Raw genomic sequence first — 17,615 nt, 5'->3', positions numbered from 1 at the left:
TGCCTGTTGTTTACCTCATGAACCAGGTGCTGCTCAGAGGAGCTGCAGCATTGTGGGGGCAGATGGGGAGAGCAGCAGGAGGCAGCACTTTGCACTCTTGCATGGGGCTGTCACAGATGCATCCGTACATGTTTTTCCACAGTACATCCTGATGGCACTTATCAAGTGTGCCCTGCACAGCCATATAAGCAGACAGCTGTAAGAAACCATCATCCCAGTACAGGCCAGCTGAGTGACCTTGCTGCTGTGCCTGGCTCTGCTGTTTCCATGCAGCTGGAAGCAGTGACACTTTCACCTCAGTGGACCCACAGCTTTGTTTTCGCAGAGGCAGACAAGCAGTGGACAGAGTGTGCCTTGCCCTGGCAGCAGGCTGTGACCGTGTCCCTGAGAGCTGATGGGAAGGTCGTGCTGCGTCATGCCCTGGCCACCACCTCCAGGTTTTGTGAGGGCTGAACCAGCTCCTCCACCACAGCCTACGTCCAGCATAGCTCTGGCCACGGCTGCTTGGCCAAACCAAAACTGGTTCCAGAAAAGCAGACTGAACTGAACGCACCACTCTGACATGGCTGTTTTCCTTTCCTTATGTTCGGGCTTGGGGACAATCCTGAACTGCTTTTGGAGAGGGGTTAGAGGAGTTTCTCCCTGCATACTTAACACTACAGACTAACCATAGTCACTGCTGCACATCTGCAGCATGGACACAGACAGCTGAAAGGATGTAACTCCCAAAGTCAGAGTTGCGAAGCTAGGATGAATCCCAGCCCGTTAATGCTCATTCAGACACATCTCCAGCGTTTTGTTTGTCCTTTCCACTAAGTTCATCAAACAACCAGCAATACCGTACAGCGCAGCCAAGGCTCGAGTCTGCTGTGCCAGTGAGAGCAGGCAGGCTCCAGCGTGACCCGTGCTGCTGATTTCCATCAATTACTCATTAACCGTGGGTGTGGTGCAAGGTGTGGGAACCACACAACTTGCTACAAGGGATAGGTCTGCACAGGCTTCTGCTCTCTGGGCAGCGCTTTGCCCTTGGATTGATCTTGTCCTTCGAATCATCAGGTTTATAGAAGAAAGATTGAACAATCAGTCTAGAAATGAACTGCCTTAAACTAGTTTTCTGCACTGGATTACACTTTAAACGTTGCAACAGCTTTAAAAGCTTCTTGCTTTTCCCTGTAAGAAAAACACATTTTTTAATAAGTTGCTGCTAATTGTGTTGGGAGGGTGTTATTTGTATCCCACTCTCCCAAAACCCAGAGAAGGTAGCATATGAAATAAGATACTTTTTCAGTGCTTTCTCCTCCTGACCTGAATGATGAATTACAAACCAAATTTAATATGTGTGATAGAGCACAGCATTGCACCGTTTACTTCTGCACTCTGACAAGCATAAATACTGCAGAAATAGGGCACGATGATCAAAACCTGAAAAAAATAACACTGAAAGACATTTGTTGCAAAAGCAGGTCTATTTGTAGAAGCTGTTAAGAACAAGAGTAAAACACCGTTAGCTTGGCTAGGAAGGTTCATCCTCCCACATGAACTGACGGGAAGACGATGGGTGGTACTGCTGTAGACTGGAGTGGTATCTCTGCCTGGATCAGCCTAGGAGCCTCATCCTCTGAAACATAATCACAGTGTGAACGCCCACACTTGCTAACAGCTCTGCACAAACATCAAGCAAGTACAGTTCACTTTCAGGAAAGCCAAATGCACAGGTGTACTAAGATATTAATGAACTCTTTCCACTAAAACAGGTCAGGAGGAAAGGGAAAGTCTCCTCATTTTTCTATGTCCAAACACGTGGTATTCTTCTTCTGTATTTTTCTGGGGGAAGGGTGGGGAAATCACAGCTCCTCGCTGTGCTGTGTGAGCTGGCCTCCACTCTCACCGGTTTCTGATCAGCAACACAGATTGTTCAGCACTGAAGCAACATAAAGCACATGGACTTGAGTGTCTGCATGAGTCATTTTCAGAGCTGCAAGCACAATGAGACTGCAGTCATGAAAACGTGAGAGCTCAGAAAGTGTCCATACTGTTAAGTGAGGGATTCCTGGGGTGTTGCTTAGGTCTTGAGCATCCCACAAGGTCCTGTGCCTCACATGCCCTGAAAATCAGAGCAGCCACATGGGAAACGCTGAGGTCCAGGAAATGGTTGGCTCATGGCACTAGGTCTTTCATTCCCTGACCCTGCTAACCTCTTTCTGTGCAGCTATGACTGGAATGGGAAGGTGGTTTTGGTACCAGGTCCATATGGGGACGTTATTAGCTCCATGCCATCGGTTTTGATGGAGCCAAGTAGACGGTGGTGTGTGCATAATGTTGTGCACAAGCATCTATGGTCTAGTAGAACAGGGAGATGCCTGGCACAGCATGGACAGTTTTATCTGTCCAGGCAGCTCAGAGGGCAGTGTTCCTGAGCCTCTCCAGCCCCTGTGCACAGCAGCAGGATATTTAGGAAGACTCGGATGCCAGCAGCACTAAATGTGTGCAAGGAGTATTTGTGCCTCTGCTTGTTCTTCAATTGCAAATCATGACCAAATCCATTAGATACCATAACTTCTCTTAAATTAGGGGTAACTGTGCCCGATTCTTGCTGTAACAAGTAACAACTTGTTATGCAACATTACTGCTGATTATTAACGTCATTGTTTGCAGGAAATTGGACTGTGGTTTTCATGTGACAAATCCAGACCATGGATGTCCTGAAATTGTTTGTTTGCTAGTGAGATTTAAGAGAGGAATGATTGAGCAAGTCACAGCACTCTGACAGCCTTACTTCAAGTACCACATTGACTTCTGTTTTCCTCTCTGTCTCTTCAATGGGATGTTAACTCTGGAGCCTAAGGATGATGGATTAAGAATGACTGCACTCAGTGATCTTCTTGTTGATGGTTTTGCCACAAATATTTTTCATTTCCTATTAAGCTGTGAAGTTGGATATAAGATATAAAAGGAAAATGAATAGCAACGTCTCTTTACTGTCCTGTTGTTGTCAATCTGTACCTACCTGACGCTTGTTTCAATCTGCCAAGCTGCCCACATGGGTTAGTGGCTCACATGGCACAGCTGAGGCTAAATTATTGCTTTCCAGAAGAATGACTTGCAGTAGCTGCAGTGCAACGGGAAATCTTTTGGTCTGCTCTGAGAGCTCAAAGTCATGAAGTAATAGGCTGTGTGTGGGAGGGACACCTGGACATGATGATCAATAAAAAGATTGGGCCCTGCACAGGGATAGAGAATCACGAACGAGCTGATGAATGCAGTCTCTCCAGACCTCTCTATTTCTGGACTTGTTACGGTTTGCAGTGCTACAGGCTAAATTTGGTCATGGGACTTTTACTTAAGCTGTCCAATTAATTTCTGAGTTCTGCACTTCATGGTTGAGAGCTCTGATTAGTGAGAGAGTAAAAAAGCACTAGCAAGCATAACAACTGTCAGCACGCTCATCAGGAGGGACACACTCAGGAAACTCACGCTGAAAATGCAAGCCTCAGCATCTGTGACCAAGCATCTCAGCAGGGAAGAGTAAGGAGACGTCCTCTGTGTATGAGGTACATAGGAAAGGGGATTTGGGAGAGGGAGAAGAACTGCTCTCCACAGTAGTGTCCAGATTTGTGCCAAAGGAATATGCCTCCTCAAGGATCATCCACACTGACCAAAGCATGTTGTGTTCCCCAGCCAGCTCGCAGAGCCCATAGATCTGAAAGGAGGCACTGGGCAGGTGGCAATTTGGCATGACAGCTCTCCACTCCTGTTAGCCCAAGGCATCTCTTGGTATTCTACTTAATTCCATGGACATTATTCCAATCACATTGTGCTGCTTCTTTGGGGGACAGCTTTTCCTTCAGGGCAAAGAGAAAAGCTGTTTTATCCCAGTGCCTCATGGCAATATTTTCCCAGTAGTAAAACACTGACTACACCACCCCATTAATCCCTGACCAACCTGTGCAGCCAGAGTCTTCTGGGCTCACCAGGCATTTGGGTCCCATCAGCACACAAGAAGCTCTCTGCTTCACAGTCATGTGTGCAACAGGGTTTTGTGTGTCTGAGATGCTGGTCTTAATTGCAGTTAGGAGAACATGAATGCTGAGCACTGAGCGTGGCCATGCTCCCCAAACCTGGGACATCTCCTGAAGGTTGTCTCTCTGTTTCCATCCAAGGCTCGGTTCAGTTAAGTCACCTGGGCAGCACATGCCCCCTTTCCCCAAAAGGCAGAAGCACGTCCTCAGATCCTATGCGGAAAGATGTAGTAGGAGACCAACACTCCCACAGACTGAGCCTTGGTTTTCCTGGTCAGTCCAGAGATGTTCCATTTTCAGCTCTAATGGCTCAAATCAGCCTGTTTCAAACATTGCTTTAAATTTGTTGCTGATGTTTGTTTTGGGTTGGGGGGGAGCACCTCTAAGAAAACTAATTGTCAGGTGTTGCTTCCTCACCCACATGGTCTGCAGGCCTTGGCTTTGAAACTGCCACTGTCTCTTTGGTCTGGCTCTGCTTTTCTTGTGCAGTCAGGGCTGATTACGGCAAATCCCAGATCTTGAATCAGGGCAAGTTTTAATACTGTACAGGCCTTGTTTATGTAACAGCTGCCATCCCTCAGGGGTGAATCCGGGACTCACAGCACTAAAAGCATTAGCTGCTGCCACTGGAGCTAAAGATGTAACTCCTCTGGCTGGTAGCACCAGTACATTTATAGCCTTTAGAACAAATGCTGGAGGAGACTCGTGACACACTAAAAAGTGGGTTATGCCTACATAAGCATTTTCATCCCACCATCATACCAAGGGAGTATGTACACTCGTAGGACCACAGGTGTGAAAACACTGCTGATGCTGCTGCGTGCCCATTGCCCAGAGCTAGTCTGAGTGGAGCGTACACATTGTTACTTAACAGCAGCTTTCTACTAGCACTCGTGTCCTCGCTTTTACTCTCAGATCTACTCCAGCACTGGAGAAATAGAGGACAGAACAAGCGTAGGCAGGGCCCTGCCTCCCTTGGCTTAAACAACACTCTCTGCTCATCTTTCTGAACACATTTTGTAATGACTTTGGCATAATGGAGGTTCATGTTCTTCCTCTCCAGGCACGATGCAGAGCCTTTGGGCTTCAACATGCCATCAGCGCACAGACAGCCACCTCCAAAAAGCAGCTCTTGTTGCTTCCACAGCCCAGGGGCCAGACAAGCTCCCGCTCAGAACATTTTCAGGTCAACCTTAAAATGAAATACAAGTGATTCACCTTGAAGCTTTAACACAGTTTAATTTTCCCTATTATTCATACTTTGTCCTTTCTGTTTATGCTGTTTAACTGCATGGCTCAGTAATTGCACATCTACTCACTCCTACACTCCAGTGTGTTTGATGGAGATAAAGGTCAGTTTAATGACTGTTCAGAGACTTTAAATTGTCTGCTGGGTTCTGTCTTAAAATCCACCTTTTTCTGGGACATAGCATTTATAAAGCATGAAGTGCACCTTGCAGCTCCTTCCCCAATAAAATGTCAGTCAAACCAATCTGAAATTGCATTACTGTGAGTCCCGGGGAACAGACTGCAGGAAAACGCAGCAGCTACTTGTGTACCCAGCTGCCATACCATGGCAAGGTATGTCTGCTTGTCTGTCAGTCCTCCTGTATCAAAATGTTAGAGTACCTGCAATGGAGCTGATTCTCATTTTTTTTCCAGAAATGGAGTTGGAGGTCTGTGGATGCACGACCATATGTGTCAGGGAGCTCTGCAGGGATTCTCTGGTACCTTATGGGTGTCCTTGAACTGTTTGCATGGTGACACCTTTTACTTGTACCGTTGGCTTGTGGGCTTGGAGGGAATATTCTGGTCCAGTTTTATTTCCAGATTCCCATCTCTCATCTTTACCTGAGTTTATTTCAGCATTTCTATCAAATTGACTCTCACAAACATTCCTGACAGGAGAGCAAGGACTGCGGTGCAAACAGGCACTCGTTATATAAACCACTCAAATGAGACATCAGCCCAATCTGGCTGGTGGAAGGAAGATGTCAGCTGAGGACAGGGTATTTAAACGCAGCAGGGTTGAAGCTACAGCTCAGGGTTTGTTAAGGATATTTACAGCCCTTTGTGAGAGGAAATGCAGCTGTGTCCATCTCCTCCTTCACTGACTCCCCTGAGGCGGAGGCTGGACACCCTGTATCACCTTTGGGGAACTAGGGTTGCTGGCCCTCAGCCATCACCACACAGCCGCAGCTTCTACCCCTTTCAGCGGGCAAAGCTTGGTTCGGAAAGCCTTGAGACAAGTTCACCGTCCCTTTAGCTGGCCCGATTGGGAGCTGGAGGGGCACAGTAGGGGCTTGGCAAGGGGATCAAGTCCTGCTCCGAGCCTGGCTCCTTGGGAAGCAGCAGCCGTGTGGGAGCGGCTGCCGGGGCACAGCCTGCGTACAGGAGCGGCACTGCGGGCGCAGCTGAGCCGAGGTTAAGCCCCAGATAAGTGCAGGTCCGCACTTTCCCCGGCTGAGGGCTGCGATAACTGGCAGCGAGCGACCGGCTGGTGCAAGCCACGGACCGGCGGGGAGGGGCGGCCCCCGGCCCCCGCTCGTGCTGTGCCCGCCGGCACCGCCGCCGCTCCGCCCCGCAAACCGGGCAGCGCCCTGCGGAGCCATGGGGGGGCACCGGGACCCTCCTCGCCCTCCCCGTAGCGCGGCGCCTGCCCCACGGCTCTGCGTGCGTCCGAACAGAGCGGACCCCGCCCCTCCCCAACGGTGGAAGGCGCCGTCCTTCCCGCACTGCCCGGTACCGCCCGGTACGCCACGGAGCTGCGCTGCGCTGCACTGCACTGCGCTGCCGCCCTGCCGAGCGGCGCGGTGAGATGCGGCGCCCGGCGCGATGCCCGCGGTGCCCCGGCGGGCGGCGAACGTTCCAGACCCCCCACGCTGCGGCAGGAGCGGCGGGACCGGGCTGGGCGGGGCGCGGCGCGACGGGGGCGCGGCCGAACGGAGCCGGCCCGCGCGGCGCCTGCTGGGAAGCGTAGTTCTTGGCCCGCGGCCGGCGGGCGGCCGGCGCCGTGGCGCGGACTACACCTCCCGTGGGGCGCCAGGAAGGAGCGGCCGCCGCAGCGCCCCCCCCGCAGGCGCAGTGGGCACGCCGGAACCGCTATAAGCGGCGTTGTTTGGGTTCGCGGCCGCGGAGCCGAGAAGCTGCAGTGGGGCCGTCGGCGGGCGGAGGTGAGCGGGGCCGGCACCGGGGCGGGCGGGGAGGGAGCGGCCCTTTGTGTGGCGAGCAGGCGGCTTTGTCGTCCCCTCTCCTGTCAGGAGCCCGGCTGAGCAGCCCCTTGCCTCGCCCCCGGTGACGGGGCTGCGCGGTGCCCCCTCACGCTGCTGCCCGTCCCGCCCCGGCTGCGGGCGGGGGGCACCTGTGCCTGGGCGGGGCGGGGGGCTCTTGTGTTTACGCCGGTGCGGCGGAGGCACGGGGAGGTGGGGGAACAGGGGAAGGGGTGTCTGGCCGCGGGGGCTGTCCCGCATCCCTGAGAGGGGCGCAGAGCCCGCGGGTGCCGCGTCCTCGGCCGGCCGTGCCGCGCCCGGCCCCGCCGTGCCGGGGGCTGCGCTGCGGCGGCGGAGCTGCTGGTGCAGTGTGACCCGGGTAGCGCAACCAGGCGTCTCCCGTCGCCTTGGTTTGAGGCAGGTGGCGGAATGCAATAGAGCGGAGCTATAAAACAGAGTCTCGCAGTGGGTTTTTGTGATTTTGTTTTCGGGGCTCTGAATCTTCTCCTGGCCTTAACTGCAGTTTGATAGACTGAGGTGAAACCTGCAGCGCCGAAGGTGTGACTCGTTCCTCTGCGTGTCCGTGCTTAATGGTAGCTCAAGCCTATGGAGTTAGTGAGCAATGCTATAGAGAAGGGAGGTATTTTCAGGAGGGTGTAATGACTAATTTTATCAAGTGATATCTCTAGAGAGATTGGTCTTGCAAGTTGTTGGGTATATGCAGGTTCAGAAGCTAGCAAAAGATTTTGGGGATTTTATCTTCCAAGTCAAGTTTCTCAGGGTTTCAGCTAAATGCTGTAACCATTACTTTAATCTGTCAGATTGCATAATTGTATTTCAGAGATCTAAGAGAGGAAGTATGACAGCACTCTAGTGCATTGAGGATCATGGTACTATTTGGTTACCTCAGGGTATGTTTAAACTAGTTCACGAGAAGGTAGTCTTGTGTGGACTACAAAGTCATGTTATTACATTCCTCTTGTGATATAACTCTTTTACAATTGCTTTCTGATTTTTACTTTGAAAATAAACCTGAAAAATAGTTGACTGAAAGAAACTGGTGTGTTGGGCACAGTGTATAATGAAGTGGAATTTAATTATTTTTCAGATATTTGAAGTGAAAGTACACGTGTAAACCCTGGCGTTTACAGAAGATGAAAGACATCGACATAGGAAAAGAGTACATTATACCCAGTCCTGGGTATAGGAGTGTGAGGGAGAGAGCTGACTCAGTGCAGCATGAAGAGCAGGAGGAGTCAAATTTTCAGCATTCTAAACATAAGGTCAGTTTACTTTTTCATTGTTTGTTTTTCAGTCCTTATGCTTACTAAAGTACATGCAGCGGCCTCTTTGCTGTGCCAGCTGTATATGGATTCGCTGCATTGAAGGTCAATAATGAATATTGCCTTTTGTGTGGAAGAGGTCATTCCAAGGGGTACTGTAGCTATTTTAATAACAGATCTGAGGACTTATTAAGCATTTCTCACTTTTAAATGTGGCTTTTCAGTAACACTTGAACAAAACATACTTTTTTTCTAGTGTTTAGATATTGATGTGAATCAAGGAAACTTTATAAGCCTTTGTATTTTAGAATCATTGCAATCAAGCAAGAGTAGTGAAGAACTCGGCACAAATCATGCACCACTCAGTGTTGGCAGCTGAAAAAACTCTTAATCATGCCATGGTTTTCTCAGGGATTAATTTTCTAAAGCAGATGTCTAGCTTGTTCTAGCAGCATGACTTTTACTTTTTCCCTCAGATGGAAATAATTAGTATTGAACACTTTCTTGTACATCTATGTATTTAACATGGTGAGGTGCTGTCATAATACTGGTTTATTTTGAGAGCTGGGTTTTGAAACAACGACTAGCTTAGAGCTAGCCTGTCATTGTTCTGAGCTTCTAATTTTTAGAGCTTGTTTTCACTGTAAAGAGTGCATATACCAAGTGCAATGGGGCAAAAAAAAAGCTCAGATAAATGGAAACACCCACGCTGGTGACAGATATGGTCTGAAACTAATAACCTGTGCCAGTTAAAGAAGGTTAAAGATATTAGCTGCTCTGAATGCTAGCACTGAAGTATTTTCTTGCATATCCTGTTCTTAACCTCTTCTGGAACACTCTCAGGACTGATATATATATATGTATATACATAGATACATACACACACACACAGAGAGAGAGATAGATATTGAGATACATACACTGTAGATTTTTCTGAAGACAAATAATACTGCTTATGTCTGATTTTTTTTGCAATGACAAGATCCTTGCAGATGTGTTGCTGGTCATTCCACATGGATTGCTTGTGAAAACATGGGTGTGAGAGGGTTGGAAATAGGGGAACTCGCTGTATTTGTGTGGAAGAATTGTGAAGACTTTTAAAACAGCTTAAGCTTTGCTAGATTACGCAAGATGCTGAGATACTATGTACTTCAGCTCAGGCTTACCTTGTTTCACTGGGGCTTGAGGGGTTTTTCCGGGTGTTTGTGGCTTGGCAGTGCAGCACTGCTGTTCTCTGTGATTGGAGTGCTCAGCTCTGCAGCAGTTTGAGTGCAGCGAGCGCTCGCAGGCCCTGCAGCTCCGGTGTCCCCACAGGCTCTATGACTCAGCAGACTGCTGCTGACGGTGTTCTGAGGAAGGTGGTGTCTGATTGCATTAGAGCAGGCACTGATGCAGAACCAAGAGCCCTCGAGTCCCAGTGCAGCTTTTTAACGGCATTTATTATGTCGATGTCACGGGCTTTGCATCCACCCTACCCTGTCCAGTAGCAAGTCTGCTCTGCCAAATTACTGGTGACAACAGTGATGCCATTGGTGGGCAGCTCTGTTTCCTGACCAGTGGCTGTGGAGTTCAGCAGTAATCATGGCATGTTATCTCTCCCTGTTGGTCTGTATCTTCTAATCAGGGTTTAACTTTTGGAAGAAAACATCCTTATCTTACCGCTAAACCTTTTAATTTAATGAAATCGCAAAACCAACGTATTTATTTTTTTTTCTGAAGACTGAGAGTAAGCCAAGTCCTGCATGTCTGTACTGCTTGGCTGAAAATCTTTGAGGCAGCTTCAGGTCAGCTTAACTCTGTTGCTGTGGTCTTGTTTACCCTTCTACCTCTACCATTTGATTTGCTGCCTATGACTACAGGGTAGTAGACCCAGATAATTGGATTGAAAAGCAGGGATTCTGTAAAATTTGTGCTTACTGATGCAAGAAAATGGCTTACCCATGTTCCTACCTTGAGCTTTATTTGGTTTGGTCTCTTTGAGTAGAGGAATGAACTTAACTTACCTTGCTTATCTGGTTCTGATAGGTTGCTCACTTTACTTGCTGGTTATCCTGTTCAGTATGACAGGGTTGCATTAATTTCTAGCTCAGGCATTGGTACCCTTTTTATTTTTCTGGCCTTGCAGCTTGAATATCTAGTCCATAAACACAAACAACTCTGAATTTGTTTCTGCATATCAATGAGATTATATTGCAGAATACTGAGGTTAAGTTATAGCAGCTGTATTCGTAACATCATATCTAAGTTAGATGTTCATGTTTGTGGACTGAATATCCTCCTTTCTAGTTGAAACAAGCTCTGGTTTCAGCAGAATACTTGGCTTATCATCATTGGGATGCTTCATATTTTTGGTAACAGGCAAAGACTTCCCTTTCATAAGGCTGAGCTTGGTCTGTTTGGTTAAGCACTTCCCCTCTGCCTGTAACAAAAGGGTGGAAGTTGTTAAGAAAATGGTATTTCAAGGGAAGAGAAGGGACTCTGTCCTTTGTATCTTTTGTGGAACCTGGATTGTGTTAGATGCCTTACTTGACACAGCTGGTGGCAGAGGGCTGATGTCATGAGAAAGGGTAGGAGCACAGCAGTTCAGATGGAGGGGTTAAGCTGTAGTGGAACTCTGTCACTTGGACAACAGAGTCCAGTGTGCCATCAATAGAGATGTTGTGACTCTCAAATTTCTTGTGAAAAACCTGTCTCAGGATTTGAACTAGTTTGAACAGAAAATGATGAACCTGTGAGCATGATCTATATTGCTAGGAACAAGCTGCATGCAAATTAAGGCTGTTACTTCAGCACTAACTTCAGATCTTTGTGGAATGCGGGTTTGGAACTGTTTTGCAGCAGACTTACACTGCATGAGGTAGACTTCTTGTTAACATGTTGCACAGGTATCTCATAGAGGTAGAATCCTGTCCTCTGAGGGCAGTAGTCAAGGACCACTGGTTCATGGCCAGTGGTTATGACCATTTCTGGCAGGGCTAGAGGTACATATAACTGATCAATAACATGACTCATTGGGGTTTTTTTTGTTACCTATATTGCTGCATTTTTCTGCATCCTTCTTAACTTGAAACAGACAAGTCCTGTTGTTTTTCTGATCAAGATCTTTATAGGTGAAAGACCTGTTTTACTACTGAGCTAAGGTCCCAGAGACTTTTGTTTGACTCTTCTTTGCATTGCATGAAGGTTTTATTCAACTTTACATTTTCTGTCCTGAAATCTCCATACTGGTGTTTGTTTCCTGCTGAAAGGATGCTGTAATGTGTATTCATGACAATAACGAAAAAGAACTTGCAATTCTTTGCTTGGAAGCTTAAATGCTGCTTGGTCACAGCTTGAAAGATCACTTCTTTGAAAGACGGGAGCTTTTCAAATAGGCTTCCTGGATTCATAATTGAAATTATTCTGCAATATACGTAGGTCTAATCCAACATTTCCTGGTGGTTAATGGGAATGTTGCTATAGAAATATGGACATCTGAAATAGGCACTCTGGGACTGAAATTCAAGAAAAAAAATTTATTCAGCTTGCGAATACATATATTCACCTCATGAATAAGTGTCTGCACTGTGTTCTTGTAACAAGTGGTTTTTAAGTCTTTGGAGACCTTAATGTAGCTTACAAAACAGGGTCTTAACTATATGTTCTCAGTGCATAGTTCCATACTCATTGGGCTTATTGTATGTGGGGGCATGGCTGGATGACGGTAACTTGTAGGTGCCCTTGCTGCCTAGTAGCACTATGGTCAGTAGTCTTCATCTGTATGAAGCTGTTATGTGACTAGTGAATAATAATTAAGGGATGTTTTGAAATATTGATTTATACTTGATATATGTTGATTTCCATTCTCAGAATGTGCGTGTGCCCTTCAATTTGTACCTGAAGTAACTGTATGTAGTTTTTCTTAAGGAAGCAGTGTGTCCTGAGGAGGGCAGACCCCATTGTGCCCATGAAATACACTATAAAATGACAAATGAGTAAGAGAAATAACTTGTTCTCGAAGTGGTTTTGGAATAGGCACTTCTCAAATGTAGATTTTGTGTTTATTTGGTGGAACATCAGTTAAGTGAGGATTTTGCCTCCTACCCCATTATGTTCATGATGGAGGAGGATGTAGAAGCAGCTTGTACTTGTGATACACAATACTTATGAGAACTCAGTTCTTGGAATTTGAGTCCCTAAGTTAAAGATGCTAGGGTACTAATTTACAAATTGTACTCCAAGCTGTAATTGGTTCTGACTGGGTGTACTGCTCAGGATTAGGTTCTTGCTGCGGAAGCATAATGACTGCATCTGTGGTAAACCTGAAGTGCAAATTGCTGCATTTCAAGGCACTGGACAGTGTGGAACTGCAGAGATTGCTTCAAACAGGAAGGGAAAATGAGTTGTTAAATTTAGCTATTGGAAGCCCTACTAATACTCTTGTCCTCACCTTGATCTCTTGTTTTTCAGGTTTGTCTCTGACATCTTTTGCCAAAGACAGCAGGGAATGTGATCAGAACTTGTTGGAGCTGATGTAAATCCTTCAAGCACTGATAGCTTTGAAGTGATTTATCACTGTCTGAGTGTTAAATAGTAGGATCGATTCTGCCTCAACCTCTCTGAAGCATCTGAAGTGTCTGAATCAACTGTGCTGAACAACAGGTTCAAAAATAGGAATGTGAATGTAGCCTTGGTGCTGCCTTTGTACTCCATGCTTAGAGCAGCCCTAGAAAGCTTAACTATAAGCTTTTATTCGTAGTTGAAGCTTCTAGATGTCTGCATTTTCCCAGAAGATTGCATATTTTCATAACCAAGGAAACACAACTTTTTTTTTTTTTACTTTTTCAAGTCTAATGAAAGCAAAACTTTAAAATCTGTTTTGTCAGCAGTTCTGTTATCTTTGAAAACTTTGAACACAATTAGACTGTACAGAAGCAAACACTCATGGTACTTTCTAAAGACACATTAATTCCATGATATCCTCAAAGAACTGAATGTATTGGTTACAAGTTGTTTTACCATTGAACTTCAGCTAATAAAGCACCCACTGACAGACTGATCACAGAGAATCAAGTGATTCTGTCAAGAATCATTTGACAGAAGATCCTGGACTTGTTTGCTGAATGTTTTAGGGTGACTCTTTAACTACACTGGAGAAGGGATATCTCTACTTTGTCTTCCATGTCAGTATGTATCACTGAGAAAAGCATATCCACAGCCAGTCGTGTATCAAAAGTTTACCTGAAACTTGGAGTAGGATTTATGGTTTCAGAGAAGCCTTCCACTTAATATTAGGAACAAAAAGGTGAAATCCTTGACTGGGCAGTAACATTCTCTAGAGGAACACTGATGTTCTGGATAATTCACAGCTTCCGTTCAAACTTGACTGCCTGCCTTAGTGCACTACACATCTTCTGCCTAAGTCTTAGCCATATGATAAAACCTCAGATCTGACCACTTGCTGGTATTGTCTTTGACTACTGTTGGTTGTTGTTCCTTTGTTCAAAGCAGATTTCTAAGTTGGGCTGCTCATGACCAAAAGTGTGTAAGGAGCAGAGTAGCCATCAGTGAAGGAAATCTTGCAGTATCTTTTCCATTGCAGTGGAATGTGCTGGAGACATTCTGCCCTTTGGCTGTTTTAGAAACACAATGTACAGTTATAAGAGCTGCCAGAAGTATTAAATGCATCTATCTCAAACTACTGGAAAACTTGACTTGAAATAAGTGAAAACTCACTTATCTACAGGGAGTTCTGATGCCTTGAGACAGTGAGATAGTTATTAGTTTTTGAACATTCATATTCTGGGGATGAGGAATAGTCAGTTGTGGTCTGAACCGCATACTGCAAACTGGCTTTTCCACAAAAAAAAGCTGTGTTTCAGTTGTTTTTGAGGACTAAAGTTAAAGAATTTCAAAGTCAATGTGTTTAGAGCCCTGAAGTGCTTAGTTTGAGTTTACTAGCTTCTTTGCCACTTGAGTGAGGTGCCCCTTGCTTTTGGAAGCACACATTGGTATGGGAAGCTGAGTTAAATAAAAGATTGTTATTAGGCTTGATAAAGGCTGTGGCATCAAGGCCACTGCTGTCATTCATTGGTGATTCCACTCAATAGAAGTTTAAGTTGAAAGCCTCCCTTGAAACTCCGTGTTACACAAAATTCACCTGCGTAGCTTTTATTGTGCCAGACTTAAACACAGCCTGAGTAAAGGATGTTATTGAAGAACATCCCCAGCATATGGCAGCATGTCTGCGTGTACTTCAGGATAGCAGAACTCACCTGAGTGAGGCAGGAGCCAGATTCTCAGTTTGTGCTCTGCTAGTTTAATCTGCTTAGTGAGGAGTTGTTTTCCCATCGCTGTGGTCAGAGACACGTAGGATACCGAGTCTGTAGGGAAACTTATAGTTAAAGCTGATTATTTGCAATTCCCCAGGAATCTGCTGTTACTGTGCATAAATGATGTAGCTCCAGTGCTGGATGATCAGTGCACAACCTTAGTTTTGCATGAATCCTATATTCCTTCAATTACAAGATCATGAATACTAGTTTTAATGCAAAACAAAAGACAGGGATTCAAGGATACCAGAAGCCTAAGCAGGTGCACAGCTGCTAATCAGATGCATTCACAGTAGCTACAGTTGTAAAATCCTAACGTGAACACTTTGTGCCAAACTCTGTATTTCTTGGATTGCAGGAATAAGTGGATTTGCTAGGAAAGAGTTGAGAACATCTCACTTCAGTGCTGATGCTGGCCAGAGTTCAAGGGCAAGGTAAAATAAGAAATATTCCTGTAAGAAGCTAATATACCTGTCCTTATCAAGGACTTTATGTGCCTTAAGTAAAAGTGCTCAATCTATGTGACTAAAATATATCACAGACATACATACTCTGATCTTGTTTGGCTACAGAGCCTTGATATCATTGCCAAGCACTACTCAGACTTCTGCTCTAATCTGAGGATGCATAAACTCAGGCTACCTTTGAAACCATGGCTCAAATGTTAATACACCTTCTGCTAATCCTGGCCGAGAAAAGCAACGACAGAGACATCTTGTGTAATGAAGTCACATGTAGCTGTGTTAGAGTGAATAACTGGACTTCAAGCTGTTGAATCTCTGACATGTTGTGGCAAATCAGAGCACGCTTCTGAACAGTTCTTTTCACTTAAGAGAAATATGGCACAGCTGTACTTATTCCTGCATTTGAATATATGTTTGGTGCTGTGAAGTGCTGTTCTTCCCTGCAGCAGTAGCTGAGAAGGCAGCAGAGACATGAGGTTTCATTTATAGTCCCCTTGTCAGGAGGTAGAAGAAAATGGAGGCTCTAACTTTTTGTCCTGTTTCATTTCAGCAGTTCTGGAAGCTGTAACCATAATTTCTAGGCATCTAAAACTATTTTGTGGTCTCACCTTGGTGCTGTGTGAATTCAGCTGTGCTATCTGTACTTTGCAATCCATATATGCAGATGCCTAAAGGATCAATGCCTCCTTCCTCACACCCACTGTCTCTGATCTAGCCCAGTGCCTGTTCCTCGCTGCCTCAGCGACAGGGAGACAGCTGGTATGGGTGGATGATACACCAAACTAGTCTTAATGGGCTCATGTTTTAATCAGGCAGGGTATTATAAAGTATCCTAGCTACAGAGAAGGCTGGGAGCCTAATGCTGCAAATCCCCTTGTTAATATTTTTGTAGATAATGTACTGCATCAAATCCAGTGAAAGGAGAAAAGAATTGCCTTAGTGGACTATGAAGTTCATAATGCACTTGCTGCTTCACCAAGCAGCAGTAGATTTGGCAATGTTTGGATCTGCAAACCTACTTAATTTTCAGGCACTCCTAGGTTTGGTGACTTGCAGTCTGGACAATAATGCTTTAGGGGTTGCCTGTGCTTCCTGGAAAAAGCAGTGTATAAAGCCCCTAACTACTTTTAAGTGGGGTTATGCTTGGACTCAGAGGAATTTCTGGGAAGAAGAATGTAATTACAACTTCAGAGTATCTCTTCCTAAGCTCTTGTATTATTTTAGTTACCCTTAAGCTAACTAGGACAGTTGATCCTATTCTTTCCCAGCCCATGCAAACTAATAACTAATCTTGTTTTGCAATGCCAATCCTTTATTGAAGTCCCAAATATTTTAAAATTGCTGTTCATCCTGGAGTTGTAATATGGAGAGTGCTTTAGGCACTGAGCAGAACAGGTGATCATATAATGCTCCTTCTCATCAACATCACATGCCCACCTAGCCCTGAGCTCTGTTGTGCTGGTCTGTTGGTTTCCTATTTGCCTCTCCCTACTGGGAACTTGAAGAAAGGGGTGAGGAGGCTTGCTGAGCTCTGGATGCTAAATGCAAGAGGTGGGAGTTCTTGTTCTGCAGCGTTGTCAACTCAGGGTTCTTTACTACTTAAATAAAACAATGTTAGCTTTACGTAGTAGTAAGTCAACCACAGTAGCTTTTGCGTTCTGTATCAGCTGCAAGGATTGATAAAAAGCATTTATAGGTTTGTTCTAGTTTTTTGTCAGGTAGGAGTAGGGCCAAAAGAGATGAAGCTTCTTTCCTGTTGTGATCTGAGTCCTGGAAAATGTTCTGCCTTATGGAAGAAGGGACAGTAGTTGTTTGGTGGGTGGGGTTTGGGTTGTATGTTGACACATCAAATTCTTCCTTTGAAAGATGAGTAAGGGATGGAAAAATCTGATTCGCATTGCTTCCAGTCTTGTCTGGTTTTGCTGTTATCATATAATGTTACAGTTGTCAAACCAATAAATTGCTACCTTCCCTTAAAAAGGGGATTGCCTGGGTGAAAGGCTAGAATCTCACTGGGTGGATTTTTCCTTCCTGTATACATCACAGCTGCCCCCTTTCCCTCTACCTGTTCCCCATACTCAGAGATAAATGTCCATGTTGCCTGCTGAGCAGGTTTTCAAAAGTATCCAAATTCACATGTTGAAGTTTGCTTGCCTTTCTGAGTAAAGTTCCTCGTGCCCCTCTTGCTTCCTACAGAACTTCTGACATCCTGTAGATTTGACAGCTTTGTAGCTTGGCTTCCAAATTTTCTGTATTTTCATGACCTCGGATTGTGGATTTGGTACAGTCGTCTCTAACTTAATGAGCAAATAGTTTCCCCTTGCTCTTA

The 17,615-nt window shown here is 45.6% G+C and overlaps 1 protein-coding gene across 4 annotated transcripts in view; it reads left to right on the top strand.

Annotated features, from left to right (window-relative positions):
• Positions 1-7,027: 7,027 nt before the first annotated feature.
• ABCC5 (ATP binding cassette subfamily C member 5) overlaps positions 7,028-17,615 on the top strand; it is a 45,031-nt gene continuing 34,443 nt past the window's right edge. The window contains exons 1-2 of one of the 4 annotated variants that reach the window (XM_027750963.2): positions 7,028-7,192; positions 8,337-8,511. In XM_027750963.2, coding sequence (XP_027606764.1) covers positions 8,383-8,511 — 129 coding nt within the window. In that variant the 5' untranslated portion in view covers positions 7,028-7,192; positions 8,337-8,382. Of the gene's footprint in view, positions 7,193-7,624; positions 7,787-8,336; positions 8,512-17,615 lie in introns of those variants that run through there. The other 3 variants (XM_027750962.2, XM_039378031.1, XM_027750964.2) reach the window with 3 other exon arrangements.

The sequence above is a fragment of the Pipra filicauda genome, unplaced genomic scaffold, assembly GCF_003945595.2.
Source record: "Pipra filicauda isolate LSUMZ 115617 unplaced genomic scaffold, ASM394559v2 scaffold98_size3848907_pilon, whole genome shotgun sequence".
NCBI classification, from domain to species: domain Eukaryota; kingdom Metazoa; phylum Chordata; class Aves; order Passeriformes; family Pipridae; genus Pipra; species Pipra filicauda.
This window is presented reverse-complemented; position numbering and strand designations above follow the sequence as displayed.